An 18,295-nucleotide genomic window follows, 5' to 3' on the forward strand; every position below is an offset into this window, starting at 1 on the left:
GCAGGCTTTTGTGGAGCACTTTTGTCCTGGATGTAGGGCTGCATTCAGTAGGGCACCCACTCTGTCTTTTCTTTCCAGTTGCCTGAAGATCAGCAGTCCCAAAGTAGCAGTCACACCTGGCCTGTCGGTAAGTGCAGCCCCTCTGGAGGCCTGACTGTCAGCAATTGAGCCCACACTGTGGCCGGCTCAGACAGGGTGTTCAACACTGGGGTAGTTGTAGTCCCTCATGGGCCTCTGACACAGAGTAGTCAGGAATTCAGCCGCTAAAAGCCCAACACAGGCTTTCCAGTAAGCCAATAGATTCAGACCCAGTTGTGTTAGGAATTTGGCAAATGCAATCTTGAACGGGCCGGTTGGCAGCACACAATCGTCCAACTGGGCCTCAACAATCACGTTGTCGTAGAGTATTAGATTCTGCCTTGAACTGTTGTGAGCGTCTTGGGGGTGGGGGTGTCCTTCAGACTAGCGGTTTACTCTGTCGCACTCTCACATTGCATTTATCCTACGCACACCAACACCCTAAACATGCACTTGATGTTGGCGCAAAGTCTGGGCACAGGCATAGAAATGGAGCATTACATGGGTGTGTCAGTAGGACGCCACTCCAATGACCATAATGCAAAGATCTCATCAGGCTATTGATCCTTACAACAGGGTGCATTGCCACCACCGCTCTAGCTGTTAAACCCATGACAGTCCTCTGCCTTAAATAAGGGCACACTTGGTGTGACCCTCCAGGTCACAGGACCCGTCCTAGACCTCTCATAGCCCCTTGTTAGAAGTTGCACAGTACTGGAGTGGCTGAAAAGTCTCATGTAATTGTTTTTTTTTTAACTTTGTGGTAGATTTACCCCAGTAACGTCTAGTTACAAGTTTGACGCAATGGACTGAAGAGTTGCCACGAGGAATAGGTTCTTCTGCCTGTCAAACCACATGCCATTCACTATTTCATACTGTTTTTCTGCTTTTATTTGCCACTTATTTTAAGCAGGTGGTAGATATATGCATGTGGTTGGTTGGGGGGAGATAGGTGAAGCAGGGGAGGGAAGGGGAAAGCATTTTCTAACAGAGGGAGTAAGGTAAATTGTATTTACATGATTAACAAAAATCTTACAATTACTACATTCTTAAAGAAAACACACCACTTTAAAATACAGACCAATAATTTTAACATTTCAAAAAATCCAAATTAGTTTGATTAACATAAACACAATTTATAGACATTACATCAGACCGTCATCTTTCCAGGACTTAATATAAATAGTGTCAATTAATATTTCTGTAATGTATGTGTGATATCATAAAAATTGTCCTAAATGTTGTCCTTAATTATCTTAGACTTCCAGATTTCCTGTGGGCACCTCACAAGTATCCAACTTCTTTTTAACAAGTATTAAAAATGTTGTAAAATTGGCGTTCATCTTAATAACCGTTGGTCTAAAACAAACTACCATGGCATGTCTGCAGGTACGAACACCTCTGTCAATGAAGCAGTTTTTCAAATATCGTTTTCTTTCTGTCATCATTACTGCACATATACAAACAAAATGCAAAATACTTTCGTCCCATAGGTTGCATACTCTGCACATAGTCGGCTTAGATGGTCTCAGCCAGGGCACTAAGCCAGGTAAGTTGCCGAATTGTGCTTTCATAAAGGTGTTTTTGGTTTGTAGAGACCATGGTATTTATAAATATAGTTGGATCTTAAGACTTGTACATTCCTGGACCAACATGCATGCGTGGGATCTCTTAATAAACAGTTCTTTATCTTTTAAAAGTGACAAATATTTAACTGATTTGTTATTTATTTTCTTAAACTATGTACTGTTAAAGACATTTCCCAGATCTCAGCAATTGACAATTCTTCAAGAGCTTTTTTCAGATATGTACAGAAGGACAATTTTTTCATTTTGTTGCATTTCTTTCCACAAAAATATGCACATTGGGGTATTGATATTAGTTTTGATTTGTCTCCAGGTCTTAACATACTGACCCATTCTTGCATATTGTTGATTACAAAAGCCAAATTCTAGCCTTATCTGAGCAGGTGATACATTAAGTGGAAGCCGAAACAGATGTTTAAATGTATTTGTAATAGCATTATTTAATAATGCAGAATCCAAAACACTGAGTATTTCACTTCCATATAAGGCTCAGGAGCAATTTCACTTTTATTACTTTTATTAATGGGGTATAAGTTGGGCCTCCCAAGGAGCTATAAAGTTGGCGAAAAGCCCCTTGTAGACTTTTGGCTCTTTTCTTCATCTCCATTTTATGGTATGAGAAAGATCCTTTCTCGTCAAACAGTATCCCAAGATATTTAATACATTTAACTTTTTATCTAGCTACCTCTTTTGGTGGTACCACTTGAATTGACTGCCCTTCCGTTTCTTGGTACTGACTTCCATTACTTTTGTTTCGTTTATTGTCATTTTGTTCTCAATTGAATACATTGATGTTTTGTTTATTAATTGCTGCAGTCCTACCCTTGTTTGGCTTAGCAGGACGACATCAACAGCGTATAATAAGTTTGATATTTGTTTCTCAGCCAGCTTTGGTGAGTCTGCTAACTTATTGTTTATTGCAAGGGTAAAGTCTGATAAAACTAGATTAAATAAATATGGAGCTAAAACACACCCTTGCTTTAAGCCTAAAGTTTTTTAAATTTTCCTCGAAAGTTTTGAGCCATTCCCAAGCCGGACTCTTGTCCAAGTATTGGTATATAACAATTGTATTGCATTTACAAGGCTGAAGCTAATGCCATAACAATCCTGTTTCCTCCATAAAATCTGCCTATTTACACAGTCAAAGGCAGCTTTATAATCAACAAAACATAAATATAATGGCTATTTTTTTGTTTGATATTTTTCCATTAAAATTCCCATTGTTAACACATTTGTTGTTGTACCTTGACCGTGTACAAACCCGATTGGTTCGGTGGAATTAAATGGTTTTCATTAGCCCAATCAATTAACTCCTTAAGTAGAACCGATGCAACTAATTTAGCTTCAGTATCTTGGAGCGTAATTAATCTGTAATTGGATGGGAGGGACCAATCCCCACTTTTATATATAGGAGAAATTATAGATCCCTTCCATGCCTCGGGGGACTGTTCTTGATTGGAGAGCATAATTAAATACTGCTGTTCGATAGCTCGACTAATATGATGCTTTCTCCTTATACAACACAGCGGGAATCCCACTTGGGCCTGGGGCACCATTGGATCTCTGATTCTTTGTTAATATACATACTTGGTTTTGAGTTATCTTTCTTTTCTCCTCCAATTCATAGCCCAATCAGTAGAATTCACAGCCATTTTAGGAGTAGGATTCAAATGCATATCTATGAATGATACCCATTCAGATTCAGTTACTGTTGATGAAGTAGATTTCCAACTAGATCTACTCAGTTTGTTTACTAGAATCCAGAAGGCTCTTGGATTACTCCTTTTGCAAGCATATAGAGCTTTTGCCCACAACAATTGCTTTTCTTGCATTTTGTCCTTCCAGACCATTTTCCTTACTACTGTATTTATCTTTTTAAGTTTTACTCTGTAAATTAAATAAACTGGGAACTTTTTTACCAATCTCAGGATTCTGTTACGTATTATTTTTAATTGATGGCTTTCAAACTAAATTTTCACCAATGAACATGCTGTTTTTTTCCTCCACTAACCTTTATTAGCATATTATTGAGATTGACTGGTAATTAATTGCTGTGTGAAGAAAGACCATTTTTCGACAGCATTCGAATAATCTCCTTCAAAGTGAAAATCAACAATTGCCTGCGCAGTGTTTGTAATAGAATCTTTGGTGTTATCTGACCAATAAAGTTTCTTATAATTTACTGTCGTTATTTCTCCCGGAAGTGTAATATAGTTTTCAAATCTTAGGCCATTTAGGTTTAACTCCATTATTTGTTGATCGTGGTCGCTTATATCTATTCCCACTATCTGATAAGACAGAAATGTATGAAATAGATGCAACAATGCTATGGTATAATCTATTCTAGACCTATGATACCCTTCTTGAAAAGTCCATGCTGATGGCGAATCTTGGGGAAATTGCTCATTTAGCACCCTTAGACCTATGATGTATAATTCTTTTACAAGAGTCTTGCCGATTTTTTCATTCTTTTGTTCCCTCATACCCATTGTTGATGATAATCTTGGAATTGACCATAAGTAATTTTGCCATTGTGTTTCAACATCTCTATCGTAAGACCATAGCATGTTCATGTTATATTTCCCGGTAATAATAATCTCAGTTTGGGTGTCATTGTCCATTTGCTGCGTTATCATAATTATCAAATTGGTCGCCATTGTTCTTCGTGATTATATACGTTGATTACTACACGAGATTTAATTATATTTTGCTCCTTGTATCGTATTTTGACAATTAGATCATCCTTTTGACTTGGGACGTCCATTTCACTTACCATTTTTAGCTCAGTTGATATAGAAAATAGCCAAACCCCCACAAGGTCTGCCATAGTTACTTGTTCTCTTAGCTAATGAGTAATAAACCTATACCCTTCCAATCTAAAAGGAACTAAAGCCCAAGTGTCTTGTAAACAAATGATTTGAAAACAGCACAAAGTAGCTAATTGGTTATTCTGAATCTTTGCTTGAACGCCATTTATATTCCACGAACATAATCGGACCCTTTCATTCATAATTGTTGGCCCCCTTAAAGAAACTTCAGATTGTAGATGTCAATCCTGCCTGACATTATGGAGGGCTGCTGTTAGCCAACCTAATTTGACAGTGTCAAATAATAATTCTCCTATTTTTTCCCTCTAATTATTTCAAAAGATGCCTGTTGGTCATACCTATAGGGTTTTTTAATATGGAGTATTTCTTATTATTCTCGGTTCTCATTTAGTTATGATTTTGTAATTTTGTTGAAATAAAAGGGCTAGGATAGGAAGATTGCAGGGGAGTTATTTTTAATCCCCAGTTCTGAAAGAGATTATGTTCTTGCATAATACGGCTGGCGGCAGTAGAAGATGTCCAAATTACTAATGTTGATTCGCGATTATTATTCTTGATGTGTCTAATTCAATTGATTCTATGCAGGTACATTTAATTTTCTTTAATGAGGGTACTGCATTACACAATTTTAATATGTTCCCACGAGTCAAGATATCATTATTACCCCTAGATTGATATTCTGGCGTAAAAATTACCTGCTCCACTCCTTCTTTTTTATCTGGGTTATTTAATTTAATTTGTTGCAGACTATTTTCACCTTGAGCATGTTCAATTAACCTTCCATTATGATTACTAACAGTTTGAGACCATGATTGTCGATGTTTATGTAACTGCTTCGTTTTGGTTCCCAGATCTTGTGGTAATTTAATATCCTTCCAGGTTTTTAACAAATCTCTATTCGTTTCATCTTCTCTAATACTCTCACTCTTTGCTCTATTTGTTTCCAATTGTGATGGCTTATTTTCCACCTGTTTATTACTTTCCTCCACTTGCAGCATTTCTAAGGACTGAATTTTCCCATTCTCTATCATTTCCATACGATCAGCTTGCTTGTTTAAGCATTTATTTTTCATAACTGCTTTTACCTCCGATAGATCCTTATTAAATAGAGGGTAAAAGGGTTTTGTTGGTAACATTTGTTTACCCTCACCTTCACAATATGATATTTGGTCATGGTTGTTTCCAGTGTTCAATCTCACTATATCTGATGAATTTGTATTTTTTTATAATTTTAGAAGCTTTATTTCTTGCTTTCTGTTGTTTTTTCCTCTGTCTTTTTGATAGATGAACTTCTGGAGCTGCGTTTGTCAATGTTGATTGTGTCCAGCATAGGTGTATCACTTCTTGATCTTTTGTTTTATCATCTATTTTTTCTTTAACAACAACAGTATTGTCTTTACATTTTATTGTATCTTTAGAGGGGCAGTCGGTCTTGATGGGTTGAATTCCCACATTAGGAAAATTCCCTTTTACATTGTCAATTATCGTTTTTAAAATATCCGGAATGGTAGCAAGTTTGTTAATTAGCGGGGCACAACTACACTCTGCATACGTAGATATTGGCTGAGATTGTGCCCTTACTATTAGATTATTTTGCGTTGTTATCTTCTGCTCAATTCCGGCAACAGAGGATGCCATAGCCCTCAAGAGATCTATTTGGACCTCCATTTTGTTGGACTGATATGTTAAAGCTTCCAGATTTAATTGCGAGGTTTTGAAGAATAAATCCCAAATTGCTCCAGCGTTCCCACTTCCAGGTACCTGAGTACCTGGGCTATGGTGTTGCCCATTTATGAATGATAGGTCCTTATACTCCTCTTTTTGTGGTCCTTGAAAATCATGTCCCTCGTCACAGCCGCCGCACCAGCAGCACCGCAGGCCAAGGCTCCTTTGACCCCTGCAGCGTCCGCCGCACAAGCAGCACCAGCAGTGCCTTAGCACTGCGGTGCCGGCAGTTGCCGTTCCTGCCCCCAAAACAGATCTGTCGAACTTAAAGCGCCCGTATAACAGGACGCGGGTGAAGCGGGAGAAACCTTCGGGAGCGGGAACTGGTCACAAAACAAACCCGGGCAGTCGTCCCAGGCTCCGCTCCTCTTGCTCGTTAACTCCTCCTTGGCTCGGCCCCTCGGCTCTACTCGATACGCTCTGCACTCAATGCCGAATCATAGGCCGACAACGACTGTGAACACCAACAGAGGGAAGAATTGTGGTTTTCCCCCAGTTAGTAAAGAAAACAGCATAAGTCTTGGCTGCTTCTGCTGCACCCCCAGAGTCTCATGCGTCTTTTCAGTCTAATTTTTCTGTCTGGAAAATAATTGTGTCCTGATTTTCTGCACCCAGTAATTCCAGGTGCAGAAAACCTAACAACTGATAATCAGGTGGAATAAAATGAACACATGAAAGTACGCCTTCATTTTATTGCCCTTGATTCATACTCTGGACCATAGTCGAGGGATAGGTCTAGGCATAGTCCTCGCAGCACATAATAGATTTGTTTGAGGCAGAGGCCAAAACTCAAAAGTCAGGATACCAGATACAAGTAACTCAGGGCAGGGGAGAATGCCTGTTGTCCGTGGCGGAGTCCTTCCCGGCCCAGAAATTTGCATTACAAATTAATTAATAGTGTATATTATTTTAATATCAGTTTGGTGCCAGTCCATATGACTTTAATATCTGCCTTTGGGATTCTATGTTACAACTCCATAGGGTATCCTTTGTGAGCTTAATAAAATGCTGAAAATTCTACAAATCCTCACTCCTACATCCAAGTACTCTCAAGCTACCATTCTACACTCTGCTCTGTCTGAAAAACAGCTCAACATTTTAAAAATCCTTCATTGATTTGGCTTGTGAATTATTATTTTGGGAAATGTACATCTATTAACTATTTAATTTTAATACTATAGGTGATTGAAATTACGGACGAAGAAAGCAAGATTTAGCACTAAGCCACTAAATGTCAGTGCCATAAGAAGGAATATTTTGAAAAACTGAAGGACATCCAGCATTCTACGTTTAAATAATTTCCAAAAATCTAAGTGTGGCGAGGAAAGTACTCTACCTGTAAGTGAAGTCTCTAATTTTGCATTTCATTAACCCAGAGCAAAGCCATATCTGTGCACACAGCACCAGAAATAATGTAGAAAGACCACTTCAGCATCCTCATCTGAAATATTATCAGAAAGACAAATTGCCTCAGCATGACAGAATAACGTTCATCTAAAGCATCATGTAATTCTAGAGAGGAAGCACACACTGCATAAAAGAAAGTTACAACAAAAGGTTTCTTCTGGATACCATCAAAAAAAAGACGCTACAAGAAGACTCCGAAGCTGACACGTTAACAACCAAAAGATTGGAAAATCACCTTTGTTCAACAACCGTTTTTAACCAGTTACACAAGTTTGAGACTATCTGCCTCTGGATATAACACCTCGACCCACTCTGCTCACTCTGGCGAAAACCTTAAAAATTCACAACTTTATTGTTTTCATGACCATCTCAGATTGTTTCCTTTTTAATGTGTACTGTTCTGTAATTCTATGTAAATCGCCTCAACATTCTGTTGTGCAGGAGTGATATGTAAAACTGTTAAATATAAAAATGGATGAAATGAGTACCGTTGCGCTATAGCTAATGTAAATAAATCCTCGTCTTCAGAACTACACCTTACACCAAACATAGAAAGGGTATAATTAACTGATGTTCTGCGACTGGTGAGCCACAATAGTACTGTGCATGTTCTAATGTTCTCAGTTACTGCCATTACGTCAGTGCAAAAAGGTACTTCTCAGTTTAATCATTAAATGTCAGACTAACACCTTATCACTGCATTGCTAAGAACCTATACAAATAGATTTGAGAAAAACTTCAGTCACAAAATAAGTTGCTGCCGGAGAGGCTATAACCAAAAGACTTTTATCTGCTAGAAACATTTCAACAGGTTTTACAGGGCTGCTTCCAGACATATTTTGCTTAATTCAAATGTTAAGCAGATTACACACGATTTCTTTTAAAGATAAATACTGAACATTATCTAAACAAGCCAGACTCTAAAATCTAGTTCAATCTTACGGTGGCATATAAGCAAGAGAAAACTAAATGTAACTCTAGAAATACACCTTATAAAAACACAGGCTGTGAGAACAAATTCAGTGTTCAAACCCGCCTCAATCAAAGCAAAATAACCCAAGTTGGGGAAATAAGTTACCTGTACCAAAAAAAATTCAGCCATCAATTTCATCTCACTGAATTTGAGAGAATGGACACTGGGAAAAACCTCTCTCAGTGCTCAGTGTGCCAAAAAAGTTTAATCAGTAAATATTATCTCATTGAGCATATGAGAATCCACACTGGGGAAAAACCTTATCAGTGCTCTGAATGCCAAAAAAGGTTTTGTAACAAACAAAGTCTTTCTCGACATGTATTAACCCACTCTATAGAAAAACCATACCAGTGCTCTGAATGCCAGAAATGTTTCAGTTTAAAAAGTAGGCTCACACATCACATACGAATACACACTGGGGAAAAACCTTATCAGTGCTCTGAATGCCAAAAAAGGTTTAGTGACAAAGCGAGTCTATATCGACATGCATTAACCCACTCTTTGGAAAAACCTTACCAGTGTGCTGAATGCCAAAAAAGTTTCAGCCGTAAATCTTATCTCACTGAACATATGAGAATCCACTCTGGGGAAAAACCTTACCAGTGCCCTGAATGCCAGAAATGTCTCAGTGACCAAAACAGTCTCACTCGGCATATAAGAACCCACACTGGGGATAAACCTTATCAGTGCACGGATTGCCAGAAATGTTTCATTGAGAAAAGAAGTCTCACTCTTCATATAAGAACCCACACTGGGGAGAAACCTTTTCAGTGCTCTGAATGCCCAAAACATTTCAAACTTCAATCACTTCTAACTGCACATGTGAGATTCCACACTGGGGAAAAACCTTATCAGTGCTCTGAATGCCAGAAATGTTTCAGTTTAAAACGTACTCTCACACGGCATACAAAGATCCACGCTGGGGTAAAGATCCACGCTGGGGTAAAACGTTATCAGTGCTCTGAATGCCAGAAATGTTTCATTGACAAAAACAGTCTCACTCTTCATGTAAGAACCCACACTGGGGAGAAACCTTTTCAGTGCTCTGAATGCCAGAAATGTTTCATTCACAAAAACAGTCTCACTTTTCATGTAAGAACCCACACTGGGGAGAAACCTTTTCAGTGCTCTGAATGCCCAAAACATTTCAAACTTAAATCACTTCTAACTGCACATGTGAGATTCCACACTGGGGAAAAACCTTATCAGTGCTCTGAATGCCAGAAATGTTTCAGTTTAAAACATACTCTCACACGGCATACAAAGATCCACACTGGGGAAAAACCTTATCAGTGCTCTGAATGCCAGAAATGTTTCATTGACAAAAGAAGTCTTTCTCAACATGCAATAACCCACACTGGGGAAAAACCTTATCAGTGCTCTGAATGTCAGAAATGTTTCAGAGACAAACTCGGTCTCACTCAGCATATAAGAACCCACACTGGGGAAAAACCTTATCAGTGCTCTGAATGTCAGAAATGTTTCAGAGGCAAACTCAGTCTCACTCAGCATATAAGAACCCACACTGGGGAAAAACCTTATCAGTGCTCTGAATGTCAGAAATGTTTCAGAGACAAACTCAGTCTCACTCAGCATATAAGAACCCACACTGGGGAAAAACCTTATCAGTGCTCTGAATGTCAGAAATGTTTCATATACAAACTCAGTCTCACTCAGCATATAAGAACCCACACTGGGGAAAAACCTTATCAGTGCTCTGAATGCGACAAATGTTTCATTGAAAAAAGCCATCTCACTCAGCATATAAGAACCCACACTGGGGAAAAACCTTATCAGTGCTCTGAATGCCAAAAATGTTTCTGCCATAAAAACAGTCTCGATAATCACATAAGAACCCACACTGGGGAAAAACCTTATCGGTGCTCTGAATGCCACAAATGTTTCAGTGAAAAAATCCGTCTCACTCACCATATAAGAACCCACACTGGGGAAAAACCTTATAGGTGCTCTGAATGCCAGATATGTTTCAGTGTAAAAGGCAGACTCACTCAGCATATAACAACCCACACTGGGGAAAAACCTTAACAATGCTCCGAATGCCAAATATTTTTCAGCCTTAAATGTAATCTCACTAAACATATGGGAATCCACACTGGGGAAGAAAATTATCAGTGCTCTAAATGTCAGAAAAGATTCAGAGGAAGAGATAATTTCAAGCGCCATAAGAAAACACACCAAAATATTTTAGTGCTCTGAATGCCAGAAAAGCATCAATTTAAAACACAATCTCACTACATGAGCAGACGCACACAGGGAAAAAACATTACCAATGCTGTGAATACTAGAAATTCCTATTTGATAAGCACAGCCTCACTAACCATAAGCGATTCTCCATACTGATGAAAAACCTTATGAGTGTTCTGAATGCCAGAAAAGCTGCAGAGAAAAACGCTATCTCACCATGAGAAACTCCACACTGGAGATAATCTTTAGGCCAAAAAAGCTTGTATCTGAAAGACAGAATCTGAAAGAAACACGTTAGTGTTAGATTCCTTACCTTAGAATTACCCCCAGGTGTCAGACTGGATCCGGAAAGTTTTTCGTCAGCAGTACCCCTGCACGTCGGTAGGCCTCGTCTGCAGTTCCGTGTCCGTCGTCGGCGTCGTGATCGCCGGAATGATGTCGCTGGAGTACTTAGACGCCACCCTCGCGTATTGACGTCAGTTCTTCTTTTTTCCGCGCCAGCTAGCGCAGATCCGGGAAAAGCACGTACCTTTAGTCATTTTTTTACTAACATTTTGGACATTTTTGTCTATCTTTTTCGAGTCGAGTCGACTCCTGGTGCCAGTAGGCAGCCCTTCTGTCCCTAAAATTAATAATTATACAGTCTCCCTCGATAGACTTTTTCCGTGGCCCAATCCAATCCACGCGCCTTGCAAACAAAATTTCAGTAGATACCTTAGGGGGAAAAGGCCTGTTGTAATTAAGGCAATGGATACATTTGTTCTTAAGCTCCATATACTCCTCCCTTCTACCCTGGCTCAATGGTGGGACCCCCCGCAAGAACCACACATACGGTGTGGATACCAGGGGAAGATCTATAGGCGGTAACCCATTTGTTGATGGAACATGAGAAATATTATTGTTCGCTTGGCGTTGTTCAATTATAGCCCTGCTCCCATCTTCTATCAATGCCCTTCCACTCAACACAATGTGGTTAGTCACTGCAATATCATTAGATGAGATGAAGTAGGATTAGAACAGGGGCACTGATATCAGCTGCATTACTCGTAGGTAGAGGGGTAGAGGGAATTTCAGATTCATTAGTTTGCTTAGATAATCTCTTTTGTTTTTCTGTTATCCCTTTATCCCGGTTCCCACCCCGTGCCTGAGCCGAAGCAAGCGATAATTAGAGACTTGCAAGCCTGTTTTCTATCAAGTTAAGTCTGTCATAAATGGGGAGACATGTCTTTTTAAAAATGTGTTCAAGATTGGTCCAAAAGTCCAATCCCAACTCAGCGGGAAACACAACACCAGGACTCAATATCGATGTGGGCTCTTCCGTGATGGGCTGGCATGTAGCAGGACTAGGCAGAGTTGGTGGTAGGCAGTATATGATGGTCTCAACATCGTGGCCATGAATTCCAACACTGGCACTAACACCCTCGCAATCCCAACCCAGCCCCTGATCACGGACACTAGGGAAGGACCCTCACTCACCCTCCCTGCCTACTCCAGCTTTCCCGCCCTAAAGGAGCCGCAGGTCGCTGATCTTCTCCTACAGATGAAGTCAGGATCTCCTCTATATCCATGTCCCCCGCACATCTTACACTCAATCCCAAAAGCGATAACTGGAGTTCTGACCTCCTTATTAAATAAGGCTATCAGCCTGGGCAAATTTCCTTCAATTTGGAAAAAAGCCTGCATCCGCCCGATTCTCAAGAAAGAAACGCTTAATCCCACAGAATCCAAACACTATCGGCCCATATCCTGCCTACCTCTACCAGCTAAAATCCTCGAGAAAGCTATGAATCTAGAATTAATGACTTTTTTAACGCATAACAACCTTCTAGATTCTACACAACATGGCTTTCGAGCGTGCCATTCAACTGAGTCAGCACTCATTATGGCAACGGAGGACATTAGGAAGACGATGGATGACGGTGGAAGAACGGCCCTTATACTACTCGACTTAACCACGGCGTTCGACACCGTCAACCATTCGGTTTTATTGAGTCGATTGGAAAAACTGGGCATTTCAGATGCCGCTTTGGCCCTACTAGCATCATTTCTAACTGGCAGAATCCAACAAGTACATTGGGATGGACTCATCTGAGGAATTTACTCTCCCTGGAGGTGTCCCGCAAGGGTCGGCATTATCACCAACTCTATTTAATCTGTATGTAACACCTTTGGCCGACCTAATAAAATCCCATGGTTTAAAATTAGTGTCTTACGCCGACGACACGCAAATTATTGTGTCTGTCTCTGAATCTATTGAAGCTACTGCAGGGCGTTTCAGAGACTGCCTTCTCGACGTGAAAAATTGGATGAGTCAAAATGTTCTCAAACTAAATACAGAGAAGACCGAAGTTATAGAATTCGGTCAGAAGCCTTTGATCTGGAGTCACTTATGGTGGCCCCCGGAAGCTGGCTCTTGCCCGACTCCAGCTGAGAAGGTCAGAAACCTCGGGTTTCTGCTGGACAAAAACCTCTCCTGCACGTCACAAGTTAATCAAGTCACCTCAGCATGCTTCCATGGTCTTTGGTCTCCGGAGGAAAGGTTGCTTCACATTAACCTTCTAGAGTTGCGGGCAATACGTCTAGCTCTCAAGGCCTTCCTCCCTTCCCTTCGCGGTCGGTTCAGGTCCTGACGGACAACACGACCGCGATGTGGTACATCAATAAGCAGGGAGGAGTGGGGTCGCAGTGTCTCTGCAGAGAGGCTCTGCGTCTCTGGTCCTGGGTTAAGAACCATTAGATTTGTCTGATGGCAAATCACCTGGCCGGAGTACTGAACGTGCGTGCAGACAGTCTCAGTCGGCAGTTCTCGACCGACCACGAGTGGAGGCTTCATCCAGAGGTAGTTTGTTACATTTTTCAGATGTGGGGGACTCCGCAGGTGGACCTGTTCGCTACTCTCGAGAATGCTCACTGCCCATCATTCTGCAGTCTCCAGTTTCTGATACAGGGAGCCTTGGGGGACGCGTTTCAGTTGAGTTGGGACTCAAAACTACTTTACGCGTTTCCTCCCATACCCTTGATTCCTCGGGTTCTGAGGACGATTCGCCAAGACCGGGCCCAAGTCATATTGGTCGCCCCGGATTGGCCAAGAAGGGTGTGGTACACAAATCTTCTCCGCCTCTCCTCTTGCTCGCCGCTCCGTCTCCCTCTCAGGGCAGATCTACTCTCTCAGATGAAGGGGCAGGTTCTACACCCCCACCTCCAGACCTTACACCTTCATGCCTGGAGATTGAATGGGGCAACCTAAATTCCTTTTCTCTCCCACCTAATGTGGTGGATGTCATCTTATCAGCCAGGCGTGACTCCACCAAGTCTATCTACTCTTATAGGTGGTCCAAATTTGTTTCCTGGTGTGGAGAGAGATCTATTGACCCCTTGAGGGCTTGTTTTGTCCAACATACTTCAGTTTGCTCTTTATTTGGCCCAGCAGGGCTTTGCTGTTTCAACTGTAAAAGTTTATTTATCGGCCTTGTCGGCATTCCTTTGTTTGCCGGACCAGCCGTCTTTATTTAAATCACCTATTGTGTTACGTTTTATAAAAGTTCTGACTAACAAATTCCCTCCTACTCCATTTATTGTGCCTCAATGGGACTTGAATCTTGTTTTGACCTATTTGATGGGTTCACCTTTTGAACCATTACACAGGTGTCCCATGAGGCTTCTGTCTTTTAAGACTGTTTTTTTTTGTAGCAATCACCTCGGCAAGGAGGGTAAGTGAGTTTCAAGCTCTTAGTTCTAGGCCCCCATTCTTGACTATTCACGCTGAACGAATGGTACTCAGGACCAGGGCTGCTTTTCTGCCTAAGGTGGTAACTCCCTTCCATCTAGGACAGTCCATTACCCTTCCTACCTTCTATCCTCCCCCTCACCCTTCCAAGGAGGAGGAGAGACTACACCGTCTGGACCCTAAGAGGGCGGTGAGCTTTTATCTCGATAGGACTAAAGACTATCGTGTGGATGACCAGCTCTTTGTTGGTTTTGCTGGCTGCAAGAAAGGAAGGGCACGCTATCAAGATGGATTATCCTGTGCATTAAGATATGCTACGCTCTTGCTGGTAAGGAACCTCCAGAAGGCATAAGAGCTCACTCTACTAGAGCAAAGTCATCAACATCTGCTTTGTCTAGAGGTGTACCTGTTGAGGACATTAGTTGGGCGGCAACTTGGACCTCCCTCCACACTTTTACGAAGCATTACTGCTTGGATGCTGAGGTGAGGAGGGACGGCCACTTTGCTCGCTCTGTCCTGCAGGATTTTCTGGTATAAGAGAGTGGACCCCCTCCTCCGGGAGTGGGGACTGGTGTGGGACTCTATTCACAAGGTGAGGAATCCACTGGCAGATGTATCTATCAGAAGAACAAGTTACTTACCTTCGGTAACGCTTTTTCTGGTAGATACAGTTTCTGCCTGTGGATTCCTCACTGACCCACCCGCCTCCCCGTTGTCCACTCTTCTATACCTGAGTTACTGTAATGTAAATATTTTTTATTGTCAAAGGAAATGTTTTATTTCAATTGCTTTCCTGCATTGGTTTCACACTGTTTGTGTTATCTTGACATTTGTGTACTGTGTATTCTGTGTATATATCTACTGTCATCGCTCCGCCCGTGTGCCTCGAAAGCACGGAAAAAGGGCGGAACTGATGTCATCACGCCGGCGTGGGCCTATTATGGTGTCGGTGACGTCAGCGGAGTCACGCGCGATGCCGTGCCTCTGTGACGTCGTCCACGTCGGCGCGAAGCTACAAAAAGAATTTCCGGATGTTGCTGACGCAAGGGGATATTCACAAGGTGAGGAATCCACAGGCAGATACTGTATCTACCAGAAAAAGTGTTACCGAAGGTAAGTAACTTGTTCTTTGAGTAGTTTCCGGAATCTCATGAGGTCTGTGCACGCTCTAGCTTCCAGAGTTAAGGAGTTCCATAATTTTGGGCCTAGGGTGGCGAATCTTGACCCTCCAGCGCGTTTTAGCCTGAAGGGGGGTATGGCCAGAAGGTGCAGATGGGCAGATGGCAGGTTGCGAGTGGGAATGTATCTGTTGATCAAATTATCGATGAATTTAGGATTTTTATTATTCAAGGATTTGAAAATGATACATCCCACTTTGAAGGCGCATCTCTGGGTTATAGGGAGCCAGTGTAGCTTCTTTAGCAGTGGGGTGGTGTGTTGGCTCCTATTTGCTTGAAGGACCAGCCTGGCCGCCTGATTTTGAACCATTTGAAGGCGGTTGATGAGGTAGGTCGGGATGTCGAAATAAAGGGAGTTGGCGTAGTCGATGTGGGATATTACCATCGCAAGGACTGCCTGAATCTATGCTTCCTGGCTAAGGAATCTACTATTTTTTCTTATTTTTCTTAGCTGGAAACAGCAAGTAGAGACCACAGCTCCAATTTGTTTGTTCATGGTAAGATCGCTGTTGATTATTACCCCCAGGGTTTTAGCAGAGGTAGAGGGGGTGGGGGATTGTCCCTGATCTTTAGGCCAAAAAAGGGGGCTCTAGAGGTTCGTTAGGCCACCTGTGAGTGTGGAATAAATACAAACTGGGGGGGCACTACCAACCAGAATATAAGATCCTTAATTATTGCCCGGCGATGTCGCCTCTTGAACCCACAAAGAAGTTAAACTATTGAAGAGGCAGGCGCTGGAGACTGGAAGGCAGGAAACAAGGTTTTTATTCGCTCCGGAGGAGAACACAACGAAAACGGACAGAAGGTATCGTTCTGAGGTGCTCTAACTGCATCCCTGAGGCCTGGCCTCTTATACACAAGTTTATCTCTTTATTACATGTAACACATTCTCGTTGATACTTTGATGTAAGGAAAGACATCCTCAGAATCCCCCCTTCCCAGCCCGTTCCCATGCAAGGCTACAGTGGAAGTCCCCGCTCCGTTCACAACAGGTGATGATCATCGCGCAGCTGGGTATTCCGCCGATTCACGGAGTGTGCGGGTTTCGATCGGATCTCGTGGGATGGGGGGGCTTTGATCATCTCGGGGGTCCTTTGAGGAGGGAAGCTTCCTATTGTATGGGGAGGGGCAAGAGATTGGTATCGGCAGAGCTAGGTGTCGGCCTGGGAACGGGGAAGACACACGGGCACACGGGGAAAAGGGGGTTGCATCAAAAGGGCCGGGGGTCATGACGGGGAAGCAGGGAGGTGTCGCGCTGGGAACAGGATGAGGGCCTGGGGCAGAGCAGCGCCGAAGAGGGGTTTATGACTCAAGGCAGGTGCAAGCAGGGGGGGTTGCCAGCGAAGTTAGGAGAGAGAGAGAGAGACGCGCTGGCTCTCGGCGAGAGCAGGGAAGCCATGGTGTCCAAAATGGCGGCTGTTTTACGCGCACAAAAGGTTTAAGGAGAGCAAGAGGGCGCCGATAATGTTGACGGTTTTCAGCCTAACTTTTAACAGTCCTCCCTTTTCAACATATCTAGCCAACTTGCTTACTCAATGTCAATTTTCATCAAATTCCTAACTTCGGTATCATATAATGCCCTCATATGTTCGCTTCCAATGTCCGCAGTTTTGGGAAAAATACAACTCGCACATAAAGAACACATAGGTGGCAAACATTGAATCCCTAAGCATAGGCCACATATTACAACTACGGGAATCAGGATAATGGTGAGCAGTCTCCAGCCCCAGCTTTTGACGGTGTCCCAGAACCAACCACCAAGCGACCATTCTTCTTGCTCTTGGTGAACTTCCGAAGAGAGTCTGTGAAGATGTTCGATGGCTTTGTACACTGAGGGTGAGTTGTCCGGTATGTATGTACAACAGCTGGCCCCAATAATGCGGCATGCTCCTCCACGGTCCGCCAGAACCACATCTAGAACGAGGCGGTTCTGAAGAGCCACCAAACGGACCGCTTGGAGCTCGGCAGTGTTGTTGGCAAAGATGCCCGCTGTGATGTTCATGGTTGTCTCGACTGCCTGAGTCAAATGTCGGATGGCACGGCTGTTTGCCATCGGGCCCCAGAGGGGGACGAGTCCTTTCATAGCATCGAGGAACTGTGCCCCTGTTGAGTCGGCTTGCTCAACGTCTTTGGCTCGTTTTTGTCTGTGGTGATTCGCTGGGGCCACATAAGTTGGAGGAAGGACGAAGGAGATGTAGCAAGTGCCCCCCCAGCCTTTGGGGAGCCAGGTGTAGGCCTTCGTGCCACAGATGAAATACATGTTTGGGGATGACACAAAGGAAGGTGGATCCGTGGAGTCCAAAGTTCTGGTAAAGCGGCAAGCGCTGTGACCCACCAGCTGTGTCCCAAGTCCTTCTACACACATGTGGCCTGTGACGTTGATGACCGTCAGGGCCACAGTCAGAGTGGCAGCCGTTCGTTTCCGCAGATAGGAGAAGGTGGGTCTGGTTGGATTGTTGAACACCTGCATTTCGATTCGTTCTTTGGCCGGAATGTCCATTTGGATTGAGTCGCTGGGGGTCAGCGGGCAGAAGTGTGTCTTTGTCTTGTTTCGCCCGGCCCCATGAGAAGAATGTGCTGCAGCTCTG

General features: G+C 42.7%; 1 protein-coding gene and 2 long non-coding RNA genes across 3 annotated transcripts in view; all 3 read left to right on the forward strand.

Annotated features, from left to right (window-relative positions):
* Positions 1 to 18,295, forward strand: part of LOC144807318 (uncharacterized) — a 473,908-nt gene that overhangs the window by 278,610 nt on the left and 177,003 nt on the right. The gene's annotated exons all lie outside the window — the stretch shown is intronic.
* On the forward strand, positions 1,171 to 8,109 carry LOC144807990 (uncharacterized). The gene is made up of 3 exons (XR_013606554.1): positions 1,171 to 1,467; positions 1,572 to 1,627; positions 7,399 to 8,109. It is a non-coding gene; the product is annotated as an uncharacterized LOC144807990 (long non-coding RNA).
* LOC144807932 (uncharacterized) lies at positions 8,754 to 12,018 on the forward strand. The gene has a single exon (XM_078673531.1). It carries the CDS (start codon positions 8,754 to 8,756, stop codon positions 10,641 to 10,643), a length of 1,890 nt encoding a protein of 629 aa, XP_078529657.1. The 3' UTR covers positions 10,644 to 12,018.

Source organism: Lissotriton helveticus, chromosome 1_2 (genome assembly GCF_964261635.1).
Source record: "Lissotriton helveticus chromosome 1_2, aLisHel1.1, whole genome shotgun sequence".
NCBI classification, from domain to species: domain Eukaryota; kingdom Metazoa; phylum Chordata; class Amphibia; order Caudata; family Salamandridae; genus Lissotriton; species Lissotriton helveticus.